Source organism: Pseudorasbora parva, chromosome 9 (genome assembly GCF_024679245.1).
Source record: "Pseudorasbora parva isolate DD20220531a chromosome 9, ASM2467924v1, whole genome shotgun sequence".
In the NCBI taxonomy this organism is placed as follows: Eukaryota; Metazoa; Chordata; class Actinopteri; order Cypriniformes; family Gobionidae; genus Pseudorasbora; species Pseudorasbora parva.
This window is the reverse complement of record NC_090180.1, coordinates 48072433-48096170: the sequence shown is the minus strand read 5'-3', so window position 1 is coordinate 48096170 and position 23738 is coordinate 48072433. Positions and strand designations below refer to the sequence as shown.

Genomic DNA, 23738 nt, shown 5'->3' with positions numbered 1-23738 from the left:
TCAGATTAACCATCAATATGTTTATTAATGTGGATTATGATACACACATGTACATATTTATCCTGCAGATCACGTTTCAAATGTCATTAGAGAGCATCTGATCAAACAAATGCTGCATTTCTGTTTTCTCAGCCCTTTCTGCAATGACTTACAGGACTAAAGTGCTTTCAGATTCGGTCGAGATAATAAATGTCCCAAAGTCATTTCAGAGTCAGCGAAGCATGAAGTGTGATGAATCACAGCAACACACACTTGATAATGCGCAATACAGCATCGACTGTGTGTTTACTGCACAGAGAAACACATGCTACATGCAATAAACCCAATAATTATACAATTCCTAGTCACTGAGGCCAAAGGTCGATCTGTCACTTGACAATCTGGCCTCAGTATTGGTCATGAGTATTACAGTAAATGGCTGTTAGTGTACATGTGGGCGTTATGAGTCAGGAAATGTGTTGTAACTTTTCAAACATTTCCCTTTACTTGTCTCTAGTTTATTTATATGTCCTTTATGGTTTCACAGCCTTTCAATAATATGAGCTCATAAAAGCTCTCACAGTATAAATATAGCTGCGAGCGCACTTATCGGGGTTTAAACACTTTAAGGCCCCGTCCACACGGAGACACGTTTAGCTGTATACGTATACATTTTGTACCGTATCAGCGTTTCGTCCACACGGATCCGGCGTTTTGGAAGCATGCATACGATATTTTTCGAAACCGGGTCCCAAAGCCGATAAATCTGAAAACGATCATCCGTCTTCGTGTGTGCAGCGAATCCGTATATTTTCTGAAACGGTGATGTCCTCACACTACGTCCAGCACGGTGAAAGAGTTAAGGGACACAACTACTCGCGTTGTGAATGTATGCCGCGAGTGTAGTCGCGATTACCTCAGCTCTCATCACTCGTGCAGTCAGTGCTCAGTGCTGTGAGACTCGCGCCGCGACACACTCGTTATATTGAACACACACGTTCAGTTTTTAATTGTAGTGTCTTCTCCAACTCAGTCACTGTAATCAAGTTGGTGGCTTTGGGAATGGCCTCACAGGGCAGCGAAGCATTCTGGGAATTGTAGTCTTTCATCCCCATGAGACAAAAATACATTTTCTGTCTTTTCTCAGTCTAGAAAGCACCAAATTAAAAAATAATTTCACATTTCTACTTCATTGATGACCCAGTTTAAATACAGATTCATCTTCCCAGCGCTGAAGTACCCCTTTAAGTAGCACATGTATTTATTGTTATTTTATTGTGAGATTGTGCCTCACCTCCGACCACTGCTATACCCCTTCTAGCCACAACTCTTCTTCTCCGTTTTTAGTGTATTTCTGTGGCAGAAATACAGCGCCACACACTGGCCTGGCATGCAAACGACATCGTATTTAGTTGGTTTCGTAATCTCGTGTGGACGCAGATATTTCTTGAAACGAGGAAAAAAAAAGATCGGATTGGGAAAGCTCTGGCTTCATGTGGACGGGGCTTAATGCTGCGTTCACACCGCACGCGAATGACACGATTCGCGCGAGTGATCTACATGTTAAGTCAATGCAGAGACGCGAATAGGCAGTGGTTAGTGTTTTTTTTTTTTTAGTTGGCCAGTTTGACGACTTTTTAATGATAGTGTTTCTCTGGCTGCTGAATAAGAATTGAATGATTGTGTTGTGGTTTAATTCACTGATTTTATGAGTTTAATATGAGCAATATTCTATTAACTTTGTTTTATTGTGATTATAAAAAAAGATCCAGCGTGGTTGTAATCAGAAAAGCAGAATAAGATTTAAAACTGATTGTATAGTTTTACTCACACACCAAATATTAGCCAATGAATCTCAAAAATTGTGAAATTCTTGCTGCAATGCATGCTGGGAGCCATGGATGAGTTTTGCATGACGCACCCAGAATGCATTGTTAACTTGCTGCAACTTGTATGCAATTACAAATCGAAATTACAATTGCGAGTTTGATTGACAGTTGTGACCACACTCACGCTCTGACCAATCACAACGGCGATATCCCCCCCCCCCCCTGCTATCCGCCATTTGTCCGACAAACAAACCACCACGCTTAGTCGACTGACGTCGTTTTTAATGTGAAAAATGGTAAAAAGGTGCTCATATGGGACTTGCAACGCAGACAGCAGGCATCCAGACAGGCGTGGCGATGTACAGTTTCATCCGTTCCCGAAATCCTCATCTGTCATTTCAGACAATGCTCTACACAAACTCCATGCCTGACGTGTGTCATACAAGTCTAGCTTACTGGTACTAAATTAATTTACTTAATTTATACCACAGTAATTTGCATGGTTTGTCATATTTGGTATTTATATCCTTATTTACAAAGCGTGAAAAACAACACACCTGTCATTGCTGTAGTGACAGAAGATGGGTTTCCGTTTTCGGATCGCCTTCGCCGCTACAACAGCTGTTACGGGCTGCGGTCTCATTTTTCTGCCACTGTTTATTCAGCTTGTGGAGGACTGGCCTGTCATACTCGTAATATTTTGGGCTTTACAGAGGTCAGGGTATAGATAAGACCAACGGCATGAGCACAGAAACCTCTGGAGCTAACCACACATTATGTTCCACACTTAGTGACGTTTTATTAACTAATTTCGGGAGGAGCACATTCAGATAATTAAACCAATTAAACAATGGAGACGTCAGCTAATCAAAACCAAATTAACAAGGGGAGCGTGTCAGATAACGTAACCTATTTAAACAAGTGGAGCATGTCAGATAATAAAACACAAGTGGAGCATGGTAAGCCAATCAATCTAATCAACGATAAGAGATGTACGAATACAACAGATTTACCTTCTCTCGTTCACCATTTTTATTTTAGCATCCCTCCACCGCCCCATGTCCTCACTTTAATTTAATAGACTCTCGTCAGATGTCAACACAATCCATAATACATTACAGTCTAGTTATAGAGTATCTTTATCACGGGGGGTACTCTGGGTTCGGGCAAAAATTCAGAGCCTGGAGCCCTCCCCTGGACCGCACGCCAAATACGCATTATTTTTATTTATTTAATTTGATGTAAGTGTGAACTCGTGAAATAATGTTACGGTTGTTAGCTAACGCTAGCTTGGATAACTGAATATGATGTTATATATTATGTTTTAATGATTATAATAGTGAACAGAGAGTTATATACCCAGCTTTACCTGTCTCATCGTCAGGTGATGCGGTTGTTCAGTCTTACTCTGTGACCTGTAGGCTATGGCTACGATCTTTTTTTTGTTTATTTCATTTCGAGTCACGTTCACATCCTGAATATATCCCTCAAATGCATATTGCAGAAATTTCTGTCTGCTTCTGTCTGAAATCAACATGTAATTTTCCCAGGAATTGTTCACTATTTCCCGAGGGAGTGCACGAATTGACAGTGGGAGCGCCATAGACACAGAGCGGCGCGCGTCATAATCTGAAAGCCACGCCCACCGGGAGGGAAAACAAACCAACCGTCTCCATTGACTTTCTATTGTGGGAAAGCGGCCTCCTTGTCATTTCAGACTTATTACAACAAAAAAAAACAATGTCTGAAAGCTGATATGTGACAAGGTGTACAGAAAACAAGCTAAACAACACAGGAACAAAAACCCAGAAGCTTTTATAAGCTGTTGACCCAAAAAACGAGCATTTAAAGACATAAAAGTGCATACAAGCAATAGACACAGAGCGCGACATGCGAGATTACACTGAGAACTACGCCCACTGAAGGGGAAGGTAATCAGCGACAGGAAATAGAATATATAAAACTGACATTTGGATATTTGACAACATGTTTACTGCACACGTAGACATACTGAGTGTCAGGAACCCAAAACTGACCCATTCCTCCTGATGAAGCTACACGTATTGCCTGTGTCCACTTTTGTCGCCTTAAACGCTCGTTTTTTGTGGTCAAAAGCTTATAAAAACTTAGTTGTGTGTTTTTTTAGCTTGTTTGCTGCACATCTTGTCACATATCAGCTTTTAGACATTGTTCTGTTTTTTGTTATAAGTGAAAAAAGACGAGGCGACCGCTTCACGCAATACAAAGTCAATGGAAGGCGTTGGATTGTCCCCCCCCCCCCCCCCGGCGTGGGCGTGGCCTAAATACGCTCCGTCTCTATTGTGGGTATCGAACGCTTGTCGGACATATAGCAACAGTAAGTAAGGGGGCGGGTCTTTGCGATGGGTGAATTGTTGAACCAACTTCTGTTCACTGGTTAAGCCAACTTTTTTGCATTTAATTGTCCAGCTAACTAAAACATGCCTAACTTTTTGTGAGTTGGATTTTTTACAGTGTATATTTATCTCGATATTATTTTTTTTATACGTTACTAATTCGCACGCTCACAGGACAGCTGTCCGTCCGTCTCTTATCAGCTCCCTCTCGGTAGATTTGCTCCAGCCGCTTCTTCTCTGGGTCCGTTCCATTGGGATCGCTGGGCGGGGTCTGTTTGAAAAGGGGCGTGGTCTGTTTAAAAAGGGGCGGGGTCTTGGTTTTCACCACTTTGTCGAAGTACGCGAGGTCCGCTACGTATTTCCCCATGGGCGAAAGCGACACGATGGGCGGGAACTCGTAGCCCCACAGGACCTCATCGGGCAGGTATGACGTTCGCACCTGACAGGTGGCCGATGTGTTCTCTATCGTGGAGCTCATCATAACCAGCAGCTCAAAATCAGCCACATCTGGATCTGTCCAACCTCCATCTGATGAGACGAAGAACAAAGCAAAGAGATTCAGACATAACCCCACTGCAATGTGCTAATCATCCTAGCAACATGCTAATTAATGCTAGCAATGTGTTTAACATTTTAGCAAACATGCTTACGACATGCAAACTTATACTTGCAACATGTTAATCGTTATAATTCATACTATCAATGTTTTAAAACATGTTAGCAATGTGTTAAACCATGCTAGTGAAATGTTAAAACGTTATGCAAAATCATTTTAGAAACATGCTAATTCAAGTTACACTGTAAAAAAAAATGTCTCCAATTGAAAATTTTCTAGTGGCTGATCACATCTAAATTTTTCTCAAGCTTCCCAAAAATCAAGCTATCAATGTGTTGAAAACATGCTAAATAATGTTAGAAACATGCTAAGCATGGTAACGTCATGTTAGCAAAAATGTTAAATCATGCTAGAAATGTTAGCAATGTGCTAAATAAAGCTAGATTTTTAAATCTTCATTTGTGTTCTACTGAAGAAACAAACTATCCCTTTAAAACATGTTAATTCATGCTAGCAATGTCTTTCTCTTTCCACTTTGTAGTTTGCATAACTGTCGTGTGAAAAAATGTGTGGCGTTAGAATTCGCACTAGTCTTTAGTGAACAGTAAGCTCCGCCTTCTTTGATTTGATTGGCCATCTTAGTTTTTTTGGCACGTAGGGAAAGCAGCCTAAAAAATTCACGTTTTGTGAAAAACGTTTTGTCATCCTAACAGCAAACTGAGCGGTGTGCAATGAATTGCAGCATCAGGAATATCAAATATTGGGTATGGTGGTTACAGCCCTGCCGAGAGTTCCTGAAGTTTCTGGACTTATTGTGTTTTTGGATCGTGACCCATACCCTTGTTGATCCAGCTTCGCAGCGGGCTTTCGTCATCAATGGTGTGGTAGAAGGTGAGAGGGAGGATGAGGTAGGGGCTCTCGCTGGCCGTGTCCACGCTGAAGGTCACATTCTTCTGGTCCAAGCGCACCGTCTCTCCCTCCTTTGGCACACATGGCAGTAAAAGTTTCCCTGTCACCTGAAAAAAATTACATTTGTCTCAATGAACTCTCAATATTTAACTTCCAAGATCTAGTGAGCTGCCTTTCTAAACAGCGTATTAATGCACCATCTGGAGATTTCCATGCACTTTAAAAAAAATAAAGGTTCTTTATTGACATCGATGGTTCCGTGAGAACCTTTACCATCAATGGAACCAATGAGGTTCTCTTTATAGTCTTTAAAAAGGTTCTTTATTGACATTGATGGTTCCATGAGAACCTTTACCATCAATGGAACCAATGAGGTTCTCTTTCCACTCTTAAAAAAGGTTCTTTATTGATATTGATGGTTTCGTGAGAACCTTTACCATCAATGGAACCAATGAGGTTCTCTTTATAGTCTTAAAAAAGGTTCTTTATTGACATTGATGGTTCCATGAGAACCTTTACCATCAATGGAACCAATGAGGTTCTCTTTCCACTCTTAAAAAAGGTTCTTTATTGATATTGATGGTTTCGTGAGAACCTTTACCATCAATGGAACCAATGAGGTTCTCTTTATAGTCTTAAAAAAGGTTCTTTATTGACATTGATGGTTCCATGAGAACCTTTAACATCTATGTAACCAATAAGGTTCTCTTTACAGTCTTAAAAAAGGTTCTTTATTGACATTGATGGTTTCGTGAGAACCTTTACCATCAATGGAACCAACGAGGTTCTCTTTATAGTCTTTAAAAAGGTTCTTTATTGACATTGATGGTTCCATGAGAACCTTTAACATCTATGTAACCAATAAGGTTCTCTTTACAGTCTTTAAAAAGGTTCTTTATTGACATTGATGGTTCCATGAGAACCTTTACCATCAATGGAATCAATGAGGTTCTCTTTACACTCTTAAAAAAGGTTATTTATTGATATTGATGGTTTCGTGAGAACCTTTACCATCAATGGAACCAATGAGGTTCTCTTTATAGTCTTAAAAAAGGTTCTTTATTGACATTGATGGTTTCGTGAGAACCTTTACCATCAATGGAACCAACGAGGTTCTCTTTATAGTCTTTAAAAAGGTTCTTTATTGACATTGATGGTTCCATGAGAACCTTTAACATCTATGGAACCAATGAGGTTCTCTTTACACTCCTAATAAAGGTTCTTTATTGACATTGATGGTTCCGTGAGAACCTTTACCATCAATGGAACCAATAAGGTTCTCTTTACACTCCTAATAAAGGTTCTTTATTGACATTGATGGTTCCGTGAGAACCTTTATCACCAATGGAACCAATGAGGTTCTCTTTACACTCCTAATAAAGGTTCTTTATTGGCATTGATGGTTCTGTGAGAACCTTTATCATCGATGTAACCAATAAGGTTCTCTTTACACTCTTAAAAAAGGTTATTTACTTGTATTGATACTTCCATAGAGAATATTTAAGATAATTGGAATATTTCCATTGCACTATAGGTTATTTGTAGTGGGGGAAAAAATCTTTATGATATTCAAAAAATGGTTCTTCTGAGAACTGATCATGCAATAGAAGAACTAAAAGGTCCATCACGATGAAAAACCCTTTTGGAACATGTATTTGTAATATATTGTGTGAAACCAGTTCTAAATGGAAGGTGTCCGTAGAGATTGCATTGCATGAGTCCTTTGTGATGAATGCAATCTGAAGGCAGACAGGGAGTTCATTATTAATCTAATCTATTCAAAACGTAATAGTATAAACACAGTTAAATCAATATATGTTGATACTTATTAGAATTCTAGTGTGTAGCTTATGTTTTCACATAGAAAAAATGCATTATGTTCTTGATTTAATCTGTACTTTGTGATTCAATGTCATTCTCTTCTGGTGTTCTCTGGTTGTGTGAGAAATCATTAAATAAATCAATCATTAACTGGTGACCTTGATTAAACGTGCTAATTCTCTCCTCCGGTTACCTGGCAGCCCAGCAGCAGACTTTTACGCATGTTGGCAACTCGTATCATGAGACACGGCCGGCCGTCGTGATTGGCTATCACCGCGTGCTGACTGAACCGAATCGTCTCACCGCGTTTCTTCGGCCGAGCCACCTGAGAGAGAGAGAGGGAGGGAGGTAGGAGGAGAGAGAGAGAGAGAGAGAGAGGGAGGGAGGTAGGAGGAGAGAGAGAGAGAGAGAGAGAAACATGCATAACTTATCCCTAAAACCAGAGGGAAAGGATAACACCGATGTAAAAGCACCTAAATTGACATAAACTGTAAACTCTGTAAACCTTTAGATGAGAAATCTCCTTTTTGAGATCAAAATAGGTCACCTACGAGATTTGCGTAAATCAAATGAAAAAGTGTTTTTTTTGGGGGGGGGGGGGGGTGTTCAGGCTGATCTTTTTTTTCTCGTTTTGTGAAGGGTGACATTACAAGATAATAATAAAAAAGTAAATGGTTAATAGTTTATTTCTCGCCAAACCTCATAGTATGCCTCCGGGACACTTTCCATATATCTCGCGGGTCTCGCTGAATCATCGCGTCACACTTTTATATAATTTTTTTAATGTTTTACTCTGGTCGCTATCCACTGCCATTGTAGGAAGGAGCATGTGCAGGACTATTTTTGTAAAAATGTCTGCTTTTGAGGCCCGAAAGGGATAGAAGGGCATTGAATCAACAGCAGGGTGAGTAAAAGATGGCTTTACTTTCGTTTCAGGGTGAACTATCCCTTTAAATGCGTCGAAGAAAAACGGGCAAGGCTGGGGCATGCAGCAAACCAAAGGAAGCGGGTGGCTGAATTGAAATTCTGGTGGCTAAACATCAGAAGAAATAGGGTTTAACTTACAAGGTGGTGTACAAAGTATCCCATATTGATGCATAACCAGTGGGATCTTCAGTTTCTCAGTTTTTGTGTGTTAACGCTACAACATACTCCGCAAGAACAGAGAAAAAAGTTCTCACTCCCTGGGCTGCGAGAACAAAATGACGTCATGTTGTTCTCGCAGCTTGTTCTCGACACATCGCCTGAGCAGAACTTTTTTCTTACGGGTGACCGAGAACTATTGTGTGATTGGTCAGACATTAAAGGGGCGGTGAAATGCTGTTTCCTGCATACTGAGCTTACCACTGTTAAAGACTTGGATTCCCATCCTAAACATAGACAAAGTTTCAAAAACTAATGTTGGACGTTTGATGGAGTATTTCTGTGTCAAAAATACTCCTTCCGGTTTCTCACAAGTTTCGGAGAGTTTTTTTCGAGTATGGGTCGGCTTGACGTTAATAGAGCGGAAGGTCCTTGTATGGGCCGTACGGGCTCTTCTCCCGGTAGGGTGCGCGCGCGTGACTAGAGCGAGAGAGGAAATGCACGCCCATACACACTCTCAGCTGCAGATCCAGTCGTCCGTGAACACTTCAGTCGGTTAAACTGCTTCAGATGTCTGTGCTGTCGGCTATCGTCGCGTGAGTAAACATCAGTAAACGATACGATCGCGTGCTTCGTCAGTCAAATGCGCTAACGGACTCCATTGCTGTTCTCTGTATAACGTTACACTAGTCTGACGTGCAAAACCGTTCTGCTTGCTACTGCTAAGGTTTAGTCGCATACAATAGTCCATAAACCGAATCATGTCCTCATAAACTGCGAGTAAACACACACAAATGTTGACAGGCCACTAAATACAGTCCATACCACAGAGACGGACGTCCTGCTGCTGCTGCTTCTCCTGTTCAATTTATTTCAGCCTCCGGATGATTCTGGATCATTATCTGTATTAGCTGAGATAGCGATGGGTTTCTCCACGCTTGAGGACGTCACCGCTTTGCTTTCTCGTCATTCTTTAGCTCCGCCCACTTGATACGCCTCCAGCCGCTCGTTTTTTTCCGGAAAGACTCGGTACAGCCCATATTTCTTTTATAAATATAATAAAACTAAAGACTTTTCGGAGATATGAAGGATGCAATACTACTCTATAGGTACTCAAGACTGACATGAGATTGACTGAAACTGAGTGTTTCACCCCCCCCCCCCCTTTAAATTATTAAATTTACTAAGAGTAAAATGAGTAAAGATACCCAGTTAAAATACTTGAAAGGTATTTTAACGTTCAATATGCCTTAATTGCAACTTATTAGATCATATATTCGTTTACACATGGTTAAAATGTTTACTTGTAGTGGAAATACTAGTTGAACTACGGTCACTGTCGTAAAAAATAAACCATGGTTCATTTTCATAAGGGACTGCCAGGGACGGGACGTTCCACCCATAAAATGCCACCTTTTTATTCTGATAGTGTATGATTTATATTAACATTACAGAAGAGAACATGATCAATTTCTAATTGTTTATTGTGAGTTAACTCAAACGTATGTTTTCTGTCTTCTGATAAGCATTGTTCTGGGCTGCGTTTCTAAAAGCATCAATGGGTTCTTATGATAGTTTTGGAAACGCAGCTCTGTTTGAATATCAATCAATCAATTAATCAATCAATCAATCAAACAACCAATCCATCACCTTTATTAATATCGTGCTTTTACAACGCCGATTGTGTCAGAGCAGCTTCAGTGTTAATCAGGACAATATTGCGACAAAATTTGATTTGGCTGTACAGTCGTTCTGGAGTAAACAGTGATGTCATCAGCTTATTTTAATTTATCATACAGTGACAATGTTGGCAGATCAGTGTTATAGTTTATAGAACTAATAATAGACTATAGTGTCTTCAGTGAGAGAACACTCTCTCTGTGATCGATTGGTTCGGTCTTGCAGCATTTGCGTGCGTTCAGATCCTGGTTCAGATGAGCAGGAAAATAGTCCTATACTACACAACCATTCAGTAACATAGATTATTCGTATTGTATGCATTAAATAATCTTTTTAAATGAACAAAATTACTGGTAAAAAAACACCTTAGTATCAATATTTTTATTTGCGTATCAATACTTTTCGATGCTCACATCAGTATCGATACGTAGCCTAGAAATCTAGACGCCCCCTAGCGGCAGCAAATCTAATCTGCCGCGAGTGTCGTCTAGCAACTCTCAATACACTTCTGAGCTGTAAACGCCAAATTCTGGTCGGGCCAATCACATCGTGTATAGAGTCGGCTTAACATAGTGACGACGGCCGAGTTGCGTTTGCGTGCTTCTAGTAAACACAGAAACTGGCGAACGGCGGTCTGTCGAATCAGCTTTGACCGCGACTCTGGAAGACTTGAGTTCAGCTTTTCTCTGAGAAAAGAACAAAGAACGGCACTGAAGTCATTCTTAATAAGGGAAGATGTGTTCGGGGTTTAGCCGACCGGATACGGCGAATGTTTAATCTATCAGCTCTGCTTCACCGTCGTTGCTCTGGTTGGTGTAGCGCTATCCTATGCAGAGGGAGTTTGACAGACAGCCGTTTATCGCCCCTCGGATTGAGCCGTCAATGGAGAGTTTCCAGACCAAACATCTTGATGCGGGTCTGGCTTGTCAGGCTAATCGATACGCCCATCTCTTGTGAAAATCATCTTTTACAGGATGTCATGTGAATGGACGGGCACCTTGGCGAGGAATGTTCCGGTGATGAAGATCTCCATAGCGGTGGTGATGAGGAGCTGGATGATGAGCAGGACGATTGCAGACGGACAGTCCTCGGTGATGCAGCGATAACCGTAACCGATGGTGGTCTGAGTCTCCAGCGAGAAGAGAAAGGCCCCCGTTAGCGTCTGCATCTGCATCACACACACACTGTGGTTCGCTGGAGGATCAAACTCTACAAACGCAAGACAGACACAAACACCTGGATTAGAGCCACACTGTGTGATATTTCCCCCATCTAGTGGTGTAAAGGTTTATGACCATCCAGTGAATATTAGTTTCTGTTCCTCTCAATTCCGATTTCGTTTATGGAGGTTGATTTAGTCCAAGATTAACATGGCTTCCAGTTCGACCTCGTCCATGAGTGCTCCTTCAAGTGATGAGGTTACTTTAGAAAACTTTTTTAATTTGTCAGTATTATAGCGGTCGAGTGTTAAAACGAGAAGCTTGAATTTACGGGTATGTCCCTCTTTGGCTAATGTACTTTCAAGATGGAGGGGCAACATGGCGACCGGCATTCGAACCAAGCGGCAACCTCGGTTCGAGATCTCTCTTGAAGCCAATACGGAAGTAATGTAAACTGCAATTCCTCAACTGGCCACTAGGGACATGCTCCAGAAGGAGCAGAATCTCATGTTAAAATTCTCAACTTTACAGCAGAAAAACACATGTTTACAGCGTGGTACAAATTGTGGTTTTGGTCTATACGGCTAATTTTGACCTTCATGACAACTGTAAGGGGGTGAATTATTTTATAACTCATTTGTTTACGTTATATATAAAGCCTTAAAGTTCTGCATAATTAAGGGCGTGGTTACTTTGAGTGACAGGTGGATCGCCGTTTATCCACCGTCTATAGTCATTGCGTCCCCTAAGCTCCGCCCACATTCCGCCTTTTTGCCCATTTTCTGTAATCCGGGAGTGACACGCGATGACTCGCTCACAAGATGGCAACGCCCAGCTCGCCCCTACTTTAAGCTTCAGAACGGCTCATCCGAATCCTATGGGTGACGTCACGGACACTACAGACATATTTTTTTACAGTCTATGATTCAAACCCCTCACCCGTGTGTATTTTCAATGGCATATTATAAACCTACGAGAATACTTTATTACTTGAAAGAAGTAAATATACATTAATGAGTAAAGTGTTTTTAGCTAAGAATAAACTAAAAAAGATACACAGTGTAGCTTTAAAGATGGGTTTTATTTTATTGGAGTGAACTCTGGCTTTTTGTATCACAAATTTTTTTAAATAATAATGTTTATGCCAACATTGTAAAGGTGGCACAGAAGTACTTCTGAAGGGCCCTATTTTAACGATCTTAGCATATGGTCTAAAGCTCACGACCCAAGTGCACTTGGGTGCGTTCACACTTGTAGTTCGGTTAGTTTGGTTTGTTTGGTCCAGACCAAAAAGCATATAGTCCTGGTCCGCTTAGCGTTCACACTGGCATTTTTAACAGTGAACCTTAAGTTACCGAACCAAAGGCGCAGGGAGAGGCTCACAACCTGATTGGTCGGCTTATATGACGTAGGAGCTGCTTACCGAACATTCAGAACAACGCTGTGTGCCGGATTAAACACCATCATTTTATGCATATACATGGCATTATTTTTACCCGTTGAGAACTCATGAAGAGCTCATAAAATGTTCAAAACATTCAAAACAGAAGCAGGATTTCCTCCGTTGTGCAGAAAAGAGACCGTCTCTTATGCAAAAGAGACAGCGCAGTTCTGTCGTCTGTGCCGACTAATGGGCAACACGGGTCCTTTTTCATGATAAGAACCAGGTTTGCTTTTTGTGCATTTCTTCTAGCATTTTTGAAACATGCTCATCGGACCAAATATTGATGAGGCTCTTCTTCATTGTTCTACGTTTGCCTCTAACGTACATTATTCATTTTGGATACACCGATCTTTCCACGTCGTTGAATCAGCTGACTATGCGTCGCATCGTGACATCGTGTCCTGTTTTTGGTCCGTCTACATGTCTTTGGTCCGTGTTGCGTTCATATATCAGTCGAACCGCACCAGAGTTGGTTTGGAAGAGGACCGAGACCCATCTTTTTAGCCTCTCGGTCCGCTTGTTTGGTGCGCACCAGGGTTCGGATGGCAGCGTTCACATATGTTCAAATGAACCGCACTAACCGAGCAATCGCACCAGGGTTCGTTTTAATCCAACCACACATGACGAGTGTGAACGCACCCTTAGGGTGGGTCCAAATCTACTTTTGCTAGTTTAATGACGGGGAAAATGGTCATCTCTTAATGTGTCATGGGTGCGACACATTGGTATCTTAAGACACAAAACAATCAGTTTGTGTAAGAAATCAAGCCGTATTTATATCATTTTTTACCTCAAATACAACACTACATTCAACAGCCTGGAACACGCGTCACTTCCGGTGAGGTCAAGATACACAATCCCACATGAATCAATTAAGTTAAACAAACAAAATGTGTTAATGTAACTTGAACATCATGAAATGAATACATTTTAAGTGGCCCAATTAAGTGTTCTCAACGTCAATTTTATAAGGCTCTCTGACATTATTCAGGCATTTCATTTCATTTAATATATTTATTAATCCACTACAATTTCATATATTTTAATGTTAAACAACTGAATTATAATACTGCACTATAGCTACACGACAAACTGTTAACTAGCAATCGCACACATTATCTTAAATGCTAAGCATTTAAAGCTCTTTCATCAAAGCCGTACTGACATTAGCTGTATCAATCCACATCCTGAGCAAATGCTCCACAATGGTAACCCACTGCAATTTAAATTATTATTATTTAAATGATAAATTATTAACATAACTGAATAATAACCTCTCCCTAAAGTCTCCCTCTTTCTCATCTTGCTCAAAAATACATAAAATAAAACTTTTACATATAAAATAACAACATTTACTCTCGTGATTTAGCCATATGCAAGGCATGCAGGGAACTAACAAGTTTCAGCTTAAACAAATTCATGTCATGTCAACACAAACAGATGAAGTAAACTTCAATTTGAATAATATCTAAGTGGATTGAACACAATCAAATTAAGTTAGGACAAAATCTGTAGCAATTGGAACAGGCAGTAACAATTGTATTTTTTAACATTTTACATTTAATCATTTAGCAGACGCTTTTATCCAAAGCGACTTACAAAAAAGGGGAGAGCAATAGAAGCAACGAAACAGACAACCTGTCAGAGCTGTAAGAAGTCTCAGTTAATTAGCACAGTACACTTTTTTTTTTTTTTTTTGGATAAACAAACAAAAATTAATGGATAGTTAAGTGCTATTCTTTATTGGTCAAGTGCAATTGGAAGAGATGTGTCTTAAGATGTTTTTTAAAAATGGCTACAGACTCGGCAGCACGAATTGAGATCGGCAGGTCATTCCACCAGGTGGGAACGGTCCAGGAAAATGTCCGTGAGAGCGATTTCATGCCTCTTTGGGATGTGTGTGTGTGTGTGTGTGAGTGAGTGATTTCATGCCTCTTTGGGATGTGTGTGTGTGTGTGTGTGAGTGAGTGATTTCATGCCTCTTTGGGATGTGTGTGTGTGTGTCCGTGAAAGCGATTTCATGCCTCTTTGGGATGGAACCACGAGGCGTCGCTCGCTCGCAGAACGCAAGCTTCTGGAGGGTGTGTAAGTCTGAACAAGTGAGTTTAGGTATATTGGTGCAGAACCAGTGGTTGTTTTGTAGGCGATAACTAGTGCCTTGAATTTGATGCGAGCAGCCATTGGCAACCAGTGCAGTCTGATGAAGAGAGGCGTAACATGCGCTCTCTTCGGCTCATTAAAGACCACTCTCGCCGCTGCATTCTGGATCAGCTGCAAGGGTTTGATAGTGCATGCTGGAAGCCCAGCCAGAAGAGCATTACAATAATCCAGTCTGGAGAGAACAAGAGCTTGAACCAGGAGTTGTGCAGCCTGTTCTGATAGGAAGGGTCTAATCTTTCTAATGTTGTATAAAGCAAATCTGCAGGACCGGGCTGTTGCAGTAATGTGGTCAGTGAAGTTTAACTGGTCATCAATCACAACTCCAAGGTTTCTGGCTGGCCTGGATGGAGTTATGGTCAATGAACCAAGCTGAATGGAGAAATGGGGGAAATGCTGTAATGACAAATGCTGTAAATGTTTCCCCCAGTTTATCTATGAAGGGCCAACTTGTGGTGTACCCCAAGGTTCGGTTTTAGGCCCGCTTTTGTTTGTTGCATTTGCTCCCCTTAGGTTTGATTTCTGGGAAGTATATCATTTCCAATGATAGGGAAGCAGATCCCTATCATTTTAAAGCATATCATACCCAGTTTGAACTCTATTTAGAGCATTTTTTGTTGGACTATCTGACGGTGTTAAGATGCTGGCTGACAGCTAACTGAATGCAAATCAGAAATTGTAGTTTTTGGACCAGCAGCATCTACTTTCCAGATTAATAACTGGGTCCTTTATCTGTGAAAATTTGGGAGTGATTTTTGTTAATGGCCTGAAATGTAGTAGTGAAGAGTGGCCTTTATGATCTCAGATCCATTGATCAAAATTAAAAGCATTTTTATCAGTAACAGATTTTGAGACGTGACTCATGCTCTAGTTTCCTCCAGGCCGGGTTTTCTGTAGCTCTGGGTGTGGCTCAGTCCTCTTTATCCGGCCTTCAAATGGAAGAAAACGCTGCTGTGGTAGTAACATGCTAATTAATGTTAGCAAAATGCTAATTCATGCTAGCCATGAACTAAAACATGCTACATGCAAGCCGATTAACTTATGACATTTTCTAGCAATTTCAGCTTTAAAATAGTTTCTACACCAGTTGTTTTTCAGTGTACGGTAAAACTATGGTAACTTTATATAGAAACAAAAAGGTTGTGAATGTTTCTGTGCGTAAGGGGTTAAATAGCCTGGCTCCACAATATATTACACATTTACTTTTGCTGTCTCTGTTGCACTGCAAAAAAATGCATTTCTTACGTGGTATTTTTGTCTTGTTTCTAGTCTAAATATCTAAAAATTCTTACACAAAAACAGCACCGGGTAACGTTACGCCCCGCGCCCGGCTTTAACGTCTAATGTGGACGGCGAGTATGACTTAAGCCAGATGGTCTGAACTTATTATTAGTTTCTGTTATCGGTATCTCCTAGATGACCAATACTAGCTTTGCGATTGCCTGATACATGATAATTATCTGTAAAGTATTGTAATCTGAGCACAGTGTTAGCGTATAATGTTATGAGCCAACTCTCTCTGTTTTCCACTGTTTCTCCTCACACAACAACTCCATTCATCTCCTCTGATCGTTGTTCTGTCTAATCCTGGCCTGTCCCTTATTGTGTGTCATTATTGCATGGCTGTGGTCTGCCATATGAGTATTAATAAACATTTATCATTTCCTCAGCGTCCGAACTGTCATTGCGATCCATTGTTTTCCTATGGTTGAAAGTCACGGCACTCCCTCTCGTTATGTCACTTCCGGTTTGCGCATTTTTAGATGCGGAAGTAAAATTTCCTCACAAAAACGACTCAAAAAGCCTTATTAGCGTATTTACAAGTATATTTTAAAGAAAATCTAGGTCCTACATTATTTTTCTATACACTGAACCACTGGATCTCTAACCTACAATATGCTATTTAACAAACACTTAGAGTTTTTGCTTAAAATAAGATAAATAATCTTAAAACAACATTATTTTTCTCACCCCATTGGCAGATTATTTATCTTATTTTAAGCAAAAACTCTCTTCATTTTGAGTTATTTTTCCCCAAAACAAGACAATTACTTTTGCTTGTCTAGTAAATACTTCTTGTTTTAAGAATTTTTAGATGTTTAGACTAGAAACAAGACAAAAATACTGAGTAAGAAGAGCATTATTTGCAGTGTGTACACTTTAGTCTTTCAACATCGAAAGCTTTTAAAACCTCTCAGAAGACATATATTTTTCCCTCAGGCATTCAGATCACAATTTAGTGTTATTAATTTGTGTGTTTTCTGGTCAGATATGCGTTTTATTGTCTGTTTGTTGTCAAATTTCCATCTCTTACCCAGCAGGTCTCCGTGCACCAAAGCCAGCAGGTACCACAGCAGTCCGAATGTGAACCAGGTGCCCACAAACGTGGCGCTGAACAGAACCAGTTTATACCTCCACTGCATGTCCACAAAGGTCGTCCAGGGGTCACGCAAGTACAAAGCGCCACGCCCACTCACGTGCTCGATGTGCACATTGCTCCGCCCATCCTTGGATAACACCCGCCTCCTGCGTGTCACCTGACCCATATGCCCCGCCCCTCCGAGCAGAGGCTTCAAAGCATCTGTCTGTGTCTGTGAGTGGCAGACCTTCTGAGGGGCGGGGCCATGAGAAGTGGGCGTGGCTGACGTCATCTAGAGAAGAAACAAAAGATGTGAGTAATGCTCATTTACATTTATACATTTGGCAGACGCTTGAAATTGGACGTGGTGTTACCATGGAAACTGATCTTTAAAGGAACTATATATAAAATAAAAAGTATTTCAATTAATCCTAAAATGGCGCTGATATGTCTCTAGACATTAATAAATCGTGTTCATTTCAAACACTTCTATCACTGCCAACAGTAGTCCGGCAGGATATTGTCATTATAAAGTTGTTGCAGCACTCAACTGATGTTGATGATGTCATGTTGTGTTTTGGTCTGAAGCTCCGCCCTCCACCTATCGACCAATCACGAAGTCAGTAGTGTTTCGGGTTGCCAGATCTGCTCTAGTCACCACAGCTGCAGATCTACAAACGTTCTGCTGATCCTGCAGCCAATCTGGCAACCTCGGGTCAGGGGGAGACGGAGACACCGCTCTACAGTTATTTAAAAATGATTGCAGTACCAGTTTTGGCCACAATCTTACATACACTTCCTTTAAATTCTTTTAGCAGGCTCCTCCCCCTAGTGGACGGTGTCAGGTTTCTTATTCCAAAAATTATTTTAACTACTTAATAAACAAAACCTTTTCTAATTTTGACAAAACCCATATCGTCGGAAAGGTTTTAAGAGTTTCTTATTAGGGGACTGTTTTTGTCATAGATGTGAAATTTGGATAGAAGTTTATGCATTTGTGATGGGAGAACGCATAAAAATGGAATGTGTGTGACGCACAGTGGATGTTTTTGGTACAGCGCCAAAACAGAATCTCATGGGAACTTCAATTTTTTGCGATGTCAACTTCAAATTTGGAACACAACTTACCAAAAAAACACCATTTTTGGTGAACTAACCCTTTAACGTTACTGTTGTGAAGCAGAGCAGGAGCGATTGAACACACACACGCCTCGCGAGTAGCGGGACTTTTATTATGCCACAGTCGCCGGCGCCATGTCCTCTTCTTCGGTCATGAGTGTGAGGAACGCAGCTCTGTTGATCATATTAGACACATCTGAGTGTGTTTAAAATGATGTTCTGACGTTACTGTGTGTGTTCGCTCTGCGCTGCTGTGACTCTTGTTCACACTGCTAAGAGTAAAGCGCTTCTGCAGAATATAACCGTAACCGAGGGGAACGCAGATATGATGTCATCGACAGGCCACGCCCTCACACGTCCCGGTTCATTGGGTAAAAGTGCAATTTTCTCACGATTTACAAATATTTGGAAACATTTGGGATATAGTAAGAACTCAACTGAACAAAATATATAACACTGGCCTAGAGGTTTTTGGATATTTTACTGGAAATGTTTTACATACTGCACCTTTAAATGTCAAATATTGCATTTTGTGAAAAATAATAAAATATTTTTTATAAATATTGCAAAGTTTGATCAAATCATCTCAAAATTCTAAATAATAATAAAATATTATGAACAAAAATATATTATATTGATTTTCCAGAAGAAAAAAAATGTTTTCTTGTTTTTCTGCGGATGATTTGTCTTGTGGTTTGTGTTTCGGTCCGCAGGGAGAGTCGAGGAGCTCATCTTATCTGATTAATCAGGAGATTATTTGACACAAGAGAGACTTTTCACCAACAATGAGTGGAAAGAGACGAACTAAACGAGGGAGTGGGAATGAATCCCGACTGTCTGTTTGGCAGCATTTCTCCGCATCCACCCGTTGGGAAGAATGTGAACTGATTCCATTAGATATGAAATATCATGCTTCATGGATTAAATAACATGTCTCAATGTTAACCGTCAAGTTCACACATGAACTCTCAGCATCATCCACAAACCAACAAGGCGGACATCTTCTCGATTGTAGTTCGTTTACTTTAATGAAGGACATTTTTTGACTGAATGCGTTTAGTTTGCACTGTAGACACATTTATGAACAATAAAACAAAGTCTCTTTTGAGTTTTTCAACACTTATATAACTGCATTAATTATATTCAGTGTAACCGGGTGGAATTAGAATATAAAGCCCCGACACTAAATGTGTACTTCCCCTTTAAGAGTGGCCACTAACGATGACGCACTAAGAGTGCGATAGAGACAGGTCGCGTGAGCAGTGCATGAGAGATGAAGTCCATGTTAAACATCATAGTTTAAATCCATTATCTACGTGAGTAAATGTGATGATAATCCATTAATCTGGTGTAATAGACTGTGTTTATTTCATCCTGTTTATGTGAAATGTGTATTTTATGGTTAAGGTTCAGGATGATCGGAGAGTTTATGTGATTACATGTGACGAGTGTTACAAGTTCTCGAGAAAACAGAATTTGGTAAGTGTACAATGTCATGTTTAAGTGCATAATGTATGTGAAAGAAGTGCATAGGATCATGTGCATGTTATATTTGATTTCCATAATAGTTTAAATTCGTCTGATAAAGATGCTGACCGTTGTTTTGTGTTTGTGTAGGGTGCCACTACCGTGTTTGTGACTTTGTAAAGTATATTGTTTTACCCTGAAAGTGTGCCCTAATACTAGTAATAACTAGAAATTGAGAAATTGACACTAAGAAATCTGTTTTATTTTCTGTGACGATCTTCTTGATAAATCTTAGTTTGAATTTATACACAGTTAGAGGGACCCTGTGTGGTGAAATTGAGTATTGCTATTTCTAATAGCATTATAACATGATTGAGTGATACTGGGCTATCACCTGTTTTATGTTAAACTATTCATTTAACATTCATTAAGATCACAACGAAGAGAATCTTAATTGATTGAGTTTAATAAATCACCCAAATATACAATGTAATTAAGTGTCAATTGATTTATTTTGTTAACTGGCAACAAAATTTGGTACCAGGAGTGGGGTCTTTTTTTTTTATAACTCAATATTGCCAGTGATAGTTAAGTGTTAGTGGCACAGGGGTAAGCAAACACGGTAGTGGTGAAGGCCTGCGGTGAGAAAGGAGCTTACTACGGCCCGACGGAGTGTTCCGCGCAGAGCAGAGACGGGACGTAGGAAGGTGCCAGGACGTGACAGAGTGGTGACGTGTGTTTCCCGTGGATTTCTGAAGTAGGCACGAACTGTCCCTTTTAGCTACCACGTTCAAGACTGTGACTTGCAACATGTCTGACCATTCAGAGGGGGAAGAGGACGACATTCGTCTGAAGTTGAGAGAACTGAGTCAAAAGCACGATAACGCAATGGCTACTCTTGAGTCTTTGAAGGGTGGGCTTAATAAGACTTATGTGTATGTACCCCGAGAACGTCACATCAGCCCATTCACCGGGGATAGCGAAAAAGATGGGAGAACAGTAGATGAGTTTGTAGAAGAGGTTGAGCGTGCTTTAAGAGCCCGAAACTTTACACCCAATGATGAGTGTGATTTTATTATGGCTTTGCTGCGAGGTGCTGCATTAGAAGAGGTTCGGTTGCGAAGTGATGTAGACACTGATACAGCCACTGACATACTCACTTATCTTAGAGAGGCTTTCACTGATAGGCGCAGCAGTGCCCAACTCCTCCAGGACTTTTATAGTCGTAAGCAGAAAGAGGGGGAGGATATTCGTGATTTCTCTCATGCACTAGCTCAGGCTCTCGTTCAGATTACTAAGCGTGCACCCGAGGCTGTGGGAGATGAAAAGATAATGCTAAGAGATCAGTTTGTAGAGGGCATCCGAGACCCTGCACTCAGACGGGAACTTCGACGATATGTAAGGGACAAGCCTGAGTCTTCTATGGTAGAAGTGAGGGAGGAAGCGTATCTCTGGGGCTGGGAGGAGCCGTCTGGGAGGGTTCGAACTCCTAAAAGTCGAAGTGGTCCGTATGGCTCCTTCAGTGAAAGCGCACATTGTGCAGAAATGAAAGCCATGGGCCATAAGCCTGATGCTTTATCCAAAGTAATGGATGTAGTCACTGAACAGGGCAGGCAGATCCTTGAGTTAACACAGGCTGTTAAAAGCTTAATGACACAGCAACAGAGGGCTGGAGGCCTGCAGGGAAACAACGCCCGAGCCCAGTTACGATTCACTGAGGATGGCAAGCCCATATGCCTAAAATGTCAGGAAGCTGGGCATATTGCAAGAAATTGTCCCCAGAAACGGAACTTTAAGAAACCTGCACCCCTTTCCAGTGAGTCGGGAAACGGGACGCCCGGGTTGCTGTGAGTCAAGCAATCCAGGGCCAACCTGTAGACTCAAGTCATGAAGAACTGCTGAAGCGGGCAGTAGGGACATGTCCTCAAGTAAACATTAAGGTTCTTGGTTTGGAAGTATCTTGTCTACTGGACACGGGCAGCCAAGTGAGTACGATATCTGAAAGTTTCTTTCGACAGCACTTGGGGGGTGATGATGAAGACATGCTTTCGACCACTGGGTGGCTCAGGCTTACGGCCGCCAACGGGCTGGACATCCCGTACTTAGGATATCTTGAGCTAGAGGTAGAGACGATGGGCAGGAAAATTCCAAATTGTGGTTTCTTAGTGGTAAAGGATCCTCCGCTCTCTTCAAAAGCTGTTTCCTGCATTGTGGGGATGAACATCATAAGTCGGTGTCGGCAGATAGTGCAGTCTGAATTCGAGGCTCCATGGGAAGGGGGGCTAGAGACTGATTGGAGGAACGCATTCCAGCAGGTACAGACGTGTGATGTTCCTAAGAGTCGCCTGGCCAGAGTGTCAGGGAGGAGTAGGGTCCATGTTCCAGCGAGCTCCATAATTACTGTAATGGCAAAAGGGTGGACGGTGAGTGCGGAAGGTGGAAGCCAGTGGCTGCTAGAGCCAACATACTTAGCTTTGTCAGGAGGTGTGCTGGTTATGCCGACGGTGGTAAGCTCAAACCATTACGAGGGCCCTGTCCAGTTGCTTAACCTGTCTAGTGAAGATGTGTGGCTGCCCCCTAGGACTCGCATCGGTGTTCTGTCACAAGTGAGGGTGGTGGATAATGACCCAGGACACAAAGTAACATTCCAACGTATTTCTGCCAATTCCGAAGAGATCTCTATGGGGGTCAAGTCACCGCCAAGGCAGGATCCGTGGTCCAAAGTGGTATCCCAGCTGGACATCGGAGGTACGGTCGAGCAGCAAACCGAGTTGAAAGCATTATTAGCCGAATTTGCCGATGTGTTTGCCGTAGAGGAAGAGGATCTTGGATTTACGGACAGGGTACAGCATGAGATTAACTTAGTGGACGATGTGCCTGTTAACCTGCCGTATCGCCGAATTCCACCGAACCAGTACAGAGAGGCAAAGGAACATATAGCGCAACTGTTGAGAAAAGGTGTTATCCAGGAGAGCTCGAGTGCCTATGCATCTCCAGTGGTGCTTGTGAGAAAGGCTGACGGTAGTATTAGGTTGTGCGTTGACTACCGCAAACTAAATCTGAAAACCAAGCGGGACGCCTATCCACTACCACGAGTGGATGAGAGTTTTGATGTGCTACGAGGCGCCCAGTTCTTTTCAAGCATTGACCTGGCTAGTGGTTATCACCAGGTGGCTGTTGCAGAAAAGGATCGGCACAAGACAGCCTTTACCACACCTTTTGGGCTGTACGAGCACCTGAGAATGCCAATGGGGGTTTGCAACGGGCCTGCAACTTTCCAAAGATTAATGCAAACAACCATGAATGATCTCATTTTTCAGATTATGCTCGTTTATTTGGACGACATCTTGGTGTTCTCCAAAACGTTTCCCGAGCATTTGGTGAGGCTGAGGTCTGTGTTAACAAGGCTACAGGAGACCGGGCTTAAAGTGAAAGTAGGTAAATGTCATTTCCTACAATCTACAGTGACATTTTTGGGACATCAGATATCAGCTGAGGGTATAGCCACTGACCCTAACAAGATTTCCGCTGTGAAGCAGTGGCCGGTACCCACCACTCTGAAAGCTCTGAGGTCGTTTCTTGGGTTCTGTGGCTATTACAGGAGATTTGTCCCTGGCTTCTCAAAAATCGCAGGGCCGCTGCATGATCTAGTCAACCAATGTCTGAACGAAGGACCACCAGCCAAAGTGAACCAAAAAGTGATCAGTGGGTGGAGTCCTGAGTGTCAGGCATCCTTTGATGCTTTGAAGGAAAAACTGACTAGTGCTCCTGTGCTCGGATTTGCTGATTTCTCTGCCCCA

The 23738-nt window shown here is 41.5% G+C and overlaps 2 protein-coding genes across 2 annotated transcripts in view; one reads left to right on the top strand and one right to left on the bottom strand.

The window, feature by feature from the left end:
* The window catches only part of LOC137089331 (ATP-sensitive inward rectifier potassium channel 10), a 29176-nt gene continuing 5438 nt past the window's right edge, over positions 1 to 23738 (bottom strand). The window contains exons 2-6 of the mRNA XM_067452890.1: positions 17308 to 17644; positions 11230 to 11441; positions 7663 to 7794; positions 5578 to 5755; positions 1 to 4711 (exon numbers count right to left, since the gene is read on the bottom strand). Of these exons, the coding sequence (XP_067308991.1) occupies positions 4329 to 4711; positions 5578 to 5755; positions 7663 to 7794; positions 11230 to 11441; positions 17308 to 17644 (1242 nt within the window). The 3' untranslated portion in view covers positions 1 to 4328. The remainder of the gene's footprint in view (positions 4712 to 5577; positions 5756 to 7662; positions 7795 to 11229; positions 11442 to 17307; positions 17645 to 23738) is intronic.
* On the top strand, positions 19709 to 21789 carry LOC137089893 (uncharacterized). Its single transcript, XM_067453457.1, has 2 exons — positions 19709 to 19787; positions 19879 to 21789. The coding sequence occupies exon 2, from the start codon at positions 20749 to 20751 to the stop codon at positions 21787 to 21789; it is 1041 nt and encodes a 346-aa protein (XP_067309558.1). The 5' UTR covers positions 19709 to 19787; positions 19879 to 20748.